This window comes from Bacillus rossius, assembly GCF_032445375.1.
Source record: "Bacillus rossius redtenbacheri isolate Brsri chromosome 9 unlocalized genomic scaffold, Brsri_v3 Brsri_v3_scf9_1, whole genome shotgun sequence".
In the NCBI taxonomy this organism is placed as follows: Eukaryota; Metazoa; Arthropoda; class Insecta; order Phasmatodea; family Bacillidae; genus Bacillus; species Bacillus rossius.
The window spans coordinates 14,410,359-14,421,100 of record NW_026962012.1 but is presented as its reverse complement, the minus strand read 5'-3'; the positions used below and the strand labels follow the sequence as shown (position 1 = coordinate 14,421,100).

General features: G+C 38.1%; 1 protein-coding gene across 1 annotated transcript; it reads left to right on the top strand.

Moving 5' to 3' along the window:
• The first annotated feature begins 3,004 nt into the window (after nucleotides 1–3,004).
• Nucleotides 3,005–4,248, top strand: LOC134542697 (probable antibacterial peptide polyprotein). Its single transcript, XM_063387163.1, is given in 2 exon segments — nucleotides 3,005–3,013; nucleotides 3,250–4,248. Coding segments are annotated over 2 exon segments (1,008 nt in total).
• The last annotated feature ends 6,494 nt before the right edge of the window (nucleotides 4,249–10,742 follow it).

The following is a 10,742-nucleotide window of genomic DNA, read 5'->3' as shown; positions in this document are numbered from 1 at the left end:
CTAAGGCATAAACTAAAAAAAATAGTAGAAGGCGGGTGTTCAAAAAATGTGTTATATGTCTACCTCATTAAATGAAAGGATGTTAGTGTGATCTGCCGCTTACTAAATAACTTTAGAAACAATAAATTGTCATGATTTTCTGCAATTCTTATACTTGTGGTTCTGGCGTCTTTGGAGGTGGCGTAGTGATTTCGAGCGAAGGTTTTCTCAATAATTAGTTGCAGGCCGAACATGCAGGAACACTGCACGCGCGTCACTGGAAATCTGCGCGGTAAAAAAAATGCTTGTCTGTAAAGTCAGTTTACGGACGATAGTTTAACATGACAACGCCATAACAAAACATTGATGAAATGATTGCATACTTTTATGAATAAAATTTCATCATTTTTATTGAATTATCACTATTTTGTATGGATACAAAGAAGGAGTGAAATGAAATCTACAATTTAATTGATAAATTTACTTTTATTTGCACGCATTAATTCAAATATGTTTATTACTTTAACGAAAAGATTATTTTAACTATAACTTTTATACATGTTTGATATTTAACATCTTCCAATCTGTGTTATTCTGTTAAGGATAGGACGATGATAGGAAAAGTAGGAAACGAATGGGAGTGTTTCAAGTTTAATGTGCCTCGAAAAAGTCAAATCGATGGTTGTTCCAATTGAGAGGAAGAGAGATAGATGCGGCGCAAGCTTCCAGTGAACGTAACGGGACACAGCGTAACGAGACAATGTGCGTAACGGGACACTTTTTTCGTGCGTGCAGCCGGCGTTCATCGATTTATTAGACGTCACGTCAAAAGTTTAGGGTTCAGTCGACGAATCACCTGAAAGTTCGGGTTCAGATGTTACGTCGGCGAAGGTCGATGTAAGTTCGTGCCATCCAGCGAGGGGCTGCGTCCCTCCAGGTTGTTCAGGCGGCCGATGGGGGGGGGGGGGGGGACCTACAGGCGCACGGGGTGCCGAGAGCCCTCCAGAAGTCCCGAACTGAGTTTTAAGAACGACGCTTGAGGAGGAGTTGTCCGGGAGCGAGGGGGACTTCGCCAACTAGGAGAGGTTAGGAGTCCTCTCGGCGTCTCGTTAGGTCCTTTAAGGCCGAGCGGGCGCAGACTCCAGGGTTCTTCGGCCGCTGCGATTAACATCGTTTGCACGGGCGGGCCGGTCAGTGGACCGAACCGAGCTGAATGCCCGGCTCTTAGCCCGCTCTTCCGTCTGCGAGCCGAGCCCCTTGGCCTCACACGCCCCGGATACGCTTTACTGTCTCTGCGTCAATGACCGGAGCTAATATATGGATTTCATATATATATATATATATATATATATATATATATAAACATTTACTGAAGTGGCATAAGAATATCCGTAGTAGGTAAAATTTGCTTTTTTTCTTTTCAACAATCTTACAATTACATTTGATAAAACGCATAATTTTATTGTTTATGTTGTTTTGAGCTTTCTACAATGTATTTGTTATACTATTCAACAAACGCTTTAAAAGACATTAATTATTTGGAAAACAAAAAAGAAGAGTGTACAAATAAATAAAAGTTTTTTTTGTAAACTTTGATACAAAAAGGGTATGCATATTAAAACCAAGCAACAGAAATTAACTGGCTTTAAAACATATATCTTTTAACTTATTAAAGCTGATAATTAAACTTTAATATGTCACTCATACATAAAAAAAAATAAAATAATGTAGTATATTTATAAATACCAGTTTATTGGTTATTTTTTCATTGGTAACAATTTTTGCATTCAACATAGTAGTGTCAAATGGTTGAAACAGCATATTTCTGTAAAAACCTTCCTGAGGAAGTGCAACCCAATTTGCAAAAAGTACATTCGGGAGAGATTTATTACGTTTTGCATTGCATATTTTTGAAACAAATATTTATTTTATAATTATTTTTAAAAAGTTTTTACAAATTTTTATGCAGAAATCATTTTACTGCAAACCTTTATACTACTAAAAAAAGGACCATGAAATAGATTTTAAGTGTTTCTCATTCATTAAAATCATTTTGCTCATATGTTTTACAAAGTAATTAAAACATAATTCATCGTTGCCTACTAAATACCTGATTAGTTATGTTTGAAAGTATATATACATTTTAAAATAATATTATTTTTAATTACTGTTAGACAAAACTAATATTGAACACAAAATAAGACATAGGTTTTTGTTTACAGCATTGTACTGTAGGTTATATATCACTTGTAAGTATTTTTTTTAGTGGAACGTTGTAGAATGAAGAAATATTTTCAAAATAAACGTACGTAATATGCCAATGGAACAATGTTAAGATCGCCATTAGTGTCAAAGTATATTCAGTGAGCAGATATAGAGGATGTATTAATGATACATTTTGCATCATATGTTTGTAAAATATATATAGGTAAAAAAATAGATTTATCTAAACGTGAAAAAATACTTCAATTGCATAAAACATGTCTGAAGTATGTATTCAATTGTTTTCTTGAATACTTAAATATTTACGTCAAATTTGTTAAAACAGTGAATAAATCTAGTAGCATAAATATATTGTGGTTATAATTTTTCTTAAATTAACATTTTAGCTTTATTTATGATAATAAGAATGAAATGTTTGTACAGCACATTCTTGGGTACAAAAAAAATTGGATATTTTAATTTAATAATAATAAAACATCTCAATAAATTTTAATAACATGTTAAACGATAGTTTTATTTACGTTTGAACTATTTTTAATAAGTGGAAAATGCAATTTTAGCACTTCCGCGCCTCATAACTAATCCTACAGCCTCTGACAGACGGTCACATCAAAAGAGTAGGGCAGTTCGGCATAGAGTTAAAAATACATAAGCAAAAAACAGTTTCAAGTTAAAATTCATAACTGCCATAAAGAAAACAGATTCAGGTTGTGGTTATTGACCAACGTGACTTGACGTGAAAATTTATTCGTGTCGGTAAGTCACCTCATTCAGCGATTCGGTGGGCCGTTTTTATGGGGACATGCGGCAGGTAGGTCAGATTCAAAGATTCACATCTCAAAATTCATCATAACTCCCCCAGGCAGATAATCCCGTTAGGGCATGATCCCGGTTAACGGCAGGTAGGTCAATATGCACGAGTCTCTCAATATTTTAATAACTCCTTCTTGCTTGTCTGGTATTTCAAAAGAAAATCCCCGTGTGTAAATTCACCGCCGGGAAAGGGGGTAAGTTGTTTACGGTTGCGCGCTTTTCTCCGGAGAGGAGTGGGAGGGAAACTTCCGCGCCGTTGTTCGCCCCACCTACTCCTGTGAAGACACCCCGTCCTCCCTCCAGAACAAGCTGAGCCCAATTCCGCAGACCCATCTGAGCCCAATTCTGCAGACCCAACTGAGCCCAATTCTGCAGACCCAGCCGAGCCCAATTCTGCAGACCCATCTGAGCCCAATTCTGCAGACCCAACTGAGCCCAATTCTGCAGACCCAGCCGAGCCCAATTCTGCAGACCCATCTGAGCCCAATTCTGCAGACCCAGCCGAGCCCAATTCTGCAGACCCTTCTGAGCCCAATTCTGCAGACCCAGCTCAGCCCCATTCTGCAGACCCAACTGAGCCCAATTCTGCAGACCCAGCCGAGCCCAATTCTGCAGACCCTTCTGAGCCCAATTCTGCAGACCCAGCCGAGCCCAAGTCTGCAGACCCTTCTGAGCCCAATTCTGCAGACCCTTCTGAGCCCAATTCTGCAGACCCAGCTGAGCCCAATTCTGCAGACCCAGCTGAGTCCAATTATGCAGACCCAGCTGAGCCCAATTCTGCAGACCCAGCTGAGCCCAATTCTGCAGACCCATCGGAGCCCAATTCTGCAGACCCAGCTGAGCCCAATTCAGCAGACCCAGCCGAGCCTAATTCTGCAGACCCTTCTGAGCCCAATTCTGCAGACCCTTCTGAGCCCAATTCTGCAGACCCATCGGAGCCCAATTCTGCAGACCCAGCTGAGCCCAATTCTGCAGACCTAGCTGAGCCCAATTCTGCAGACCCATCGGAGCCCAATTCTGCAGACCCATCTGAGCCCAATTCTGCAGACCCAGCGGAGCCCAATTCTGCAGACCCATCGGAGCCCAATTCTGCAGACCCATCGGAGCCCAATTCTGCAGACCCATCTGAGCCCAATTCTGCAGACCCAGCTGAGCCCAATTCCCACTTTGACTGCAGATTCCACCGATCCCACTTACCATCCTCTTTCCCCTGAACTCGACCATGAGCACTGACCGGCCATAAGCTACTGCAAACGCCATCTATCTGAGAATTCTACTAGCAAAACTCATCCTGATCGCCAGAGGGTGACACCTGTCGATGCACTCGTCCATATGCTCCAGGCTTAGCAGAGGCGCTCTGCGCACACTCTGGTGGTGGTTCCGCGACCACAGCTCTGCCTCACGACAGAGCATGCCATTGGGTAACGCCAGTTGTCCCTGAAGTTAGGCTGACTCTGAGGCAAAATGAGTCTTTAAACTTTTTTTATAGCGGCTTCCCGCCCGCTTCGCCCGGCCAATCAGGAGGCACCGTCCTGCCCCACCCGCCTTTCTGTGCCCTGCGGGCTGTTTTATTACACGAGCGACTGACTGTCTTTCGAGAGAGTCGCATTTGTGCCATTTGCCAGGTTGTCTTCGGCTCGCGAAGCTCCCGCGTGTGCTCCCAGCTCGATTTTGACATAAGTTCTGATGACTTATATCGGAAATGTAGTCTCGGCGATTGAGGGAAGCTTTCCCTAAGAGAAACACTATTCCTCTAAGTGCTAAAGTCTATTTCCGGCCGGACGTGCTTGTGCCGCGCTGCTCGCGAGTTTTCCCGCTACTCGTGATGTTGTGACCTCTGGAGTAACCCCCACCAAAAGGGTGAGAGAGACTATATCTTTATTCTTTCCTTCCCCTTTGCGACACTTGTTACAGTCAGTTTTTTTTTTTTTACTTTTCTTTTCTAACTACTGTCAACCATTTGTTTTACTGTGGGGTTCTTGAAATCACCTCTCCAAGTTTATATTTGTGTTCCTCTTTCGAAATTCTTCTCAATGAGATTACTAGCTAGGTACTACTGAAACCTTCGGTCCACTCCCGGAAGTACCGTCCTCGCGGTGGTGGACTAGTTACGTCCGTTTATTCTGCCACCAGCTGGCGACCAATAAAATAAGGGAAAATGTACTTTATATACTTTATAATACACTTTAATTATCTTTTGCTTTTGGACTTTAACTTGTCATTTTAGAAAATGAAGAATCTGTCAGCACAGCTAATTCAACTTTTCTTTAAGGTGTATGGTAATTCTTTGTCTTTACTGTTGCATAATATTTTTTTTTAAGTTGGCATAATCTTATCTTAATTCTACCCTGGCCAGGAAGCTTCATTGTAATTACTGGTTGAATAGATTTTTCTAAGTCAAACTAAAAAAAAATATATAATATTCTACGGTATACTAACTCTGTGATAAAAAAAAGGCTACTAGGATACAATAAGAAAATAACAAAAAACAATAATTTTTAACAATAAAGCCACATTTAAGTAGCCCGAAAATCTTGAGTGGTTATATATTTCATACTTTTGGATCCAAATGTTTTTCTTTCCCTAAGGAGAGGTATAGTTAATTTGTTTGTGCAATGCTCAAGCTTGCGTCTGACGAAATTTACTTAATTTAAATGGTTTTCTAACCAGAACGCCTTCTAAGACTTTACTTAACCAGCAAAGGGAACAATTATTATTATGACTTACAGAGCATGCGCATTGTAGCACATGTTGCACAATCACATATTTGCCTTCTTGGCACATGCCCGCTTGCGCATTAGTGCACTCGCACTTTCGCGCTCTTGTACACTTGCACAAGCGCAGTAGTTTCTTGGGGGTGTCGCGTCGCGCTATCCCCACTCCGGGGCCGTTGGTGCGGGCGGTGATCGCTGGAGCAGCCTTGAGCGGGCTCCGCGTGGCGGCGTGCGGCTCAGGTTTAAACATACAATGCCGTAGGCACAGGGGGGTAGCGGGGGTAGGGACCCGCCTGCGCACACTAGGGTGGCTGCGTGACATTTCTCTAAAACCATCCTCTCTTAATTTTCCATTTGAAAAGTAAATTGTGGTATTTCTGAATGATATGCGGCCCAAGTGACAAAAAATAAAGTTTAATGTAAATTACTATTTATAAATTTTTTGAAAAAAAGTAGGACCACGATCCTTTTGAGATTTCAAAACATCCAACCCATCTACTTTTAAATCCAACCCATCTTCTTGCAACACCCCTAATAACATAAGTTTTTCTTCGTGACAAAACTTTTCTCAGTTGACTGTAAAATTAAGACAAAAATTACTATTTAGACAAATTTGGAAAAAAAAAAAAAAAAGAAGAAAAAACTACTCTCATCTACCTTCAAGAATTCTTAAATTTTCTATCAATTAAACTCTGCCTATTTTCGTATTAGAATCTCTCTCTTGTAGCCTAACCTGACACTCTGGGGCTTGGCCACAATGTAAACGACTGGCTAGAAGCAGTGCAGGGGATAAAACACACAAATTGAAATTTTTTTTTAAATTACTTCGTTGATCTTGACACACATGGGAGTTCCCAAAACAAATTTTAGCAGAGAATGAAACGGCAGAATATGAGTTTGAAATAATTTTATAAATTAACTATTAATTAATGTTATGTTACTCAATATTTTCATAAAAATGTCACAAATTTAAGTCTTAAGCATGGCAAAACATTTTCGCAGTTACTAGTATTTAACCATAATAAAAATTAATAATCATATTTCTCCTCTTTATAAATGCATATGCCCTAATTTTAAACACTTAAATACATCAATAATATATAGTATTTCTTGTGTGCGTGTGTATGTCACTGAACTCCTCCTAGACGGCTGGACCGATTTTGATGAAATTTTTTGTGTGAACTCACGGGGATTCGAGGATGGTTTAGATTCACAATTTGGTCCACTGGAAAATGTTTATTTAATTAATTTTTTATTTATAAATTGTTGTTGATCTTTGAATGGTTTAGGTTTACAGTATATATATGTGTGTGTTGTGTATTTATTTATGTGTTGTTGTTAATCTTTGGATGGATTTTATGAATTAATGTTATTACATTAAAATTAAAATAGAATTGGTTATTGAGATTATTATATTATTATTTATTGAAATAACATTTTAAAGTGTAATTAAAAATATAGGTGCAAATTTGTGAGGTGCAGTATTGAAGTGAGTATTTAACATGCACTTGAATTCAATACCAATCAACTTAACCTCCAAATTTAAATTGTCAGTTCTCATTTTATTCTACATATTAAAATGTAATAAAAAATATACATTGTGCAAAATATGTAAGGTGCAGTATCAAAGTGAGTATTTAACACGATTTTTCATTACTTTTAATTGTGTATAGACGTGCATTCAATAACAATCAACTTAACCTACAATTTTAAATTTTTAGTTCTCATTTTATTCTATGCAACTTATGACGTATAAATGTCTCTTTGAAAATAAAAATATAAGTTTGTAAAATAAATTATAACATTTATATAATTTAAATTACTTATAGTAATTATAGTTTAAAGTATATTTAAAATTGAAGTTTTGTATTTTTTAATTTATAGTTTTTTTTTAAATTATGATTTTTGGATTTACAACGTTTGAACAGGACACCGTCTGTCGGGTCCACTTTAAATTGTGTGTTCAGGTGGATTTAAAAATTGTTTGGATTCACAATTCAATCCGATAAATAATATTTGTAATTAATTAATTAATTTAATTAATGTTGTTTTTGAACGTTCGATGTTTTACATAGGATCCGGTCGGAAGCGCTGTGGTCGCGTTATCGAATATTCAAAAATGTTTTATTTTTATTTCAGTTCGACCCGGCAGATGGTGCTGCGATTATATTCAGGGAAATTTCCTGTAAATTTTCAAATTTTAAACGTTTGAACAAAACAACGTCTGTTGGGTCCGCTAGTACATCAATATTAATCTCAAAAACATCGTTTTTTACCAGCCAAATAACAAACACTAAATAAACTTTGCAATATAACATACCCGGGTCTTTTCTTAACCATTTCATAAACCTGTCAAAACTCAGTTCGTGAGACTCGTTTGAGAGGATTTTCATTTTTAGAACCACGTGAATAACGGTTTCTGTATTAGGTAAAGTTTGAAATCTGAGTCACGTAAAAACATGTTTTCAAGGCCAATGTTTCTAAAAAATAGTTGACTCGGTGACGCAGGAAAGTTGAATTGGGCCAACACAGATTCTTAGCTTCGTCCAGTAAGTAAGTTCTAGACTTACTTGTAACGATGATTTTCGTATGAAATGTGGCAAACCTCCAGCCCTTTGGCGAAACCACTCAGTATATTGTATTACTGAGTGAAACTTGTAGCGTATGCGGGCCGTCCGAATGGCGTGCCATGACGTACATGGGCGTAGCTTCTTGTTGCGAGACGACGCCCCAGTGTCTTCGTTGTAAAAGTCCTTTCTACATTATGCACCACTCCAGTGTTCCATACGAAACATACAGTTCTTATGCCGAGCCAATAGCTCGCGGTCAGTCTTGGCCGTCCAACTGCCGGCCAACTCTCTCCCCTCCTTTCATACGTCATTCACCACTCCCCTTCTCCCTCCTTCCATCTCACCGTTTACCTCACAAACCATGCACCCGCTAACGTATTTTTTTTAAACATCACTATTTCATTTCTTTTTAACAACTCACGTAAAAATTATATACTGTATTAAATCATCGTGCAAAAGAATTAAAAGCAATATTAAAAATAATAATTCTTAAAAATAATCTTTAAAAATATATATATTTAAACACCTTAATAATTTGTTTGACTTACTTTTCCTGACAAGCTCGACACTAAAAAATATTATTATAAGAATTTAAAACTAATGATAATAAGTTACTCTTAACAATACTTAATTAGTAATTACTTTTAAACTAAACTTAAATTAAATAACAAGATAATAAATTATCTTTAAAATCTTAACTAAATATCTTTTAAATTTTAAAAATTCTTATATAATTTTAAAAAGTAGTTACAGCAAGTAACTCGTGTTTGTCATGGGTTACACTCTCTTTCTCTCTATTTAAAAAAGACATCTCTTAACACTGCATAATGCCAGGGCAACATTTCCAGCCTTTTAAAAAGGAAAAGCACAAGACATATGGTAATTTAAAATAAACCAAAAAATAATAATTCATAAAATTTACTCAAGGAAGAATTGCCCATGATACATATGTTTAGAGATGACAAGGTGATGTATCTTATTTTTCACCACAGATCTAAGCATGGTGCCATTAAAGCCACACAATTTTGTCTGTGACATTTTATGCTTTAGCGTTTTTTGCGTTCAGTTACCAGATTTTTTTTTGCGAGAAATTGGAAGGGACCCAACATTAAGAGAAGCGCACATTATAAAGCTTTATAAGGCTAAGACTTGAAACTGCAATGGCTTCTCAAACTGAGGAATTAATTTTTTTTATCATAAAATATTTTTAATTTTGTTAAGCAGATTCGTGGGAGGATTTGTAGTAAAAAATTGGTTGTCTGTAAAGTCGGTTTATGGACGATAGTTTAAAGTGACAACGTCATAACAAAAGATTGATGAAACTATTGCATACTTTTATGAATAAAATTGAATCATTTTTTATTGAATATCACTAGTTTGTATGGGTACAAAAAAGGAGTGAAATTATATCTGCAATTTAATTGATAAATTTACTTTTATTTGCACTCATTAATTCAAATATGTTTATTACTTTAACGAACAGATTATTTCAACTATAACATTTATACATGTTTGGTATTCAACTGCTTCCAATCTGTGTTATTCTGTTAAGGATAGGACGACGATAGGAAAAGTAGGAAACGAATGGGAGTTTTCCAAGTTTAATGTGCCTCGAAAAAGTGAAAATCGATGGTTGTTCCAATCGAGTGGAAGAGAGATAGATGCGGCGCAAGCGTACAATGAGCGTAACGGGACAAGGCGTAACGGGACAACGTGCGTTACGGGACACTTTTTCGGGCGTTCATCGATTTATTAGACGTTCTCACGTCAAAAATTTAAACCTGTTCCTTTTTGGTTGCGTCGTGGTTATGGTCCTGAAGCATTCGCGACAGATTGCCGATCGGCGCCGTGGCTCTCTTGAAGCCGTCCATCTCCCGACACTGCGTCGACACAACTGCGTCCTCGGAAGTGTGTCGCCACTGCGAGGCGGGGTCGAGGCCTCAGCGAGTCAGCACACGCGCTTGGCGTCACCACGAGGCTCTCAAACTTCTGTCTTCTTCCTGTACTCGATCACCGTCTCCTTATGCGTCTAGGACTCATGAGTAGAGGCCGGAAAAATTCGCGGATTCCTTACGAGACAGGCTGGAATCCAAACTCGTTTAGCTTAATGCTGCGTCATTGCGTGATTGGACCGCAATTTTCCTGAAGGACTCTGAGCCAATGGCAAACACTCAACAAAAAAAAGTATCGAATCATAAGAATCGCAGTAAACAGGTGTCCCGAGTCGGTAGCCGATGACCAGGTGATAGTTGCCCGAGTACATAGAGAATCGTGGAGTCTATCCTAGTAGTCATTGAAACCGCGAGTTTTTACAGTCCCTGCTCATGAATATGCAGGGGTTCCCACTTCATAAAAAAACTACCAAGAAATTCGAATTGATCCACTGCACGTGTGGCATTTATTTATACAGTATTGTTCTTAGCCCAGAGTTGCAAAGTACGTC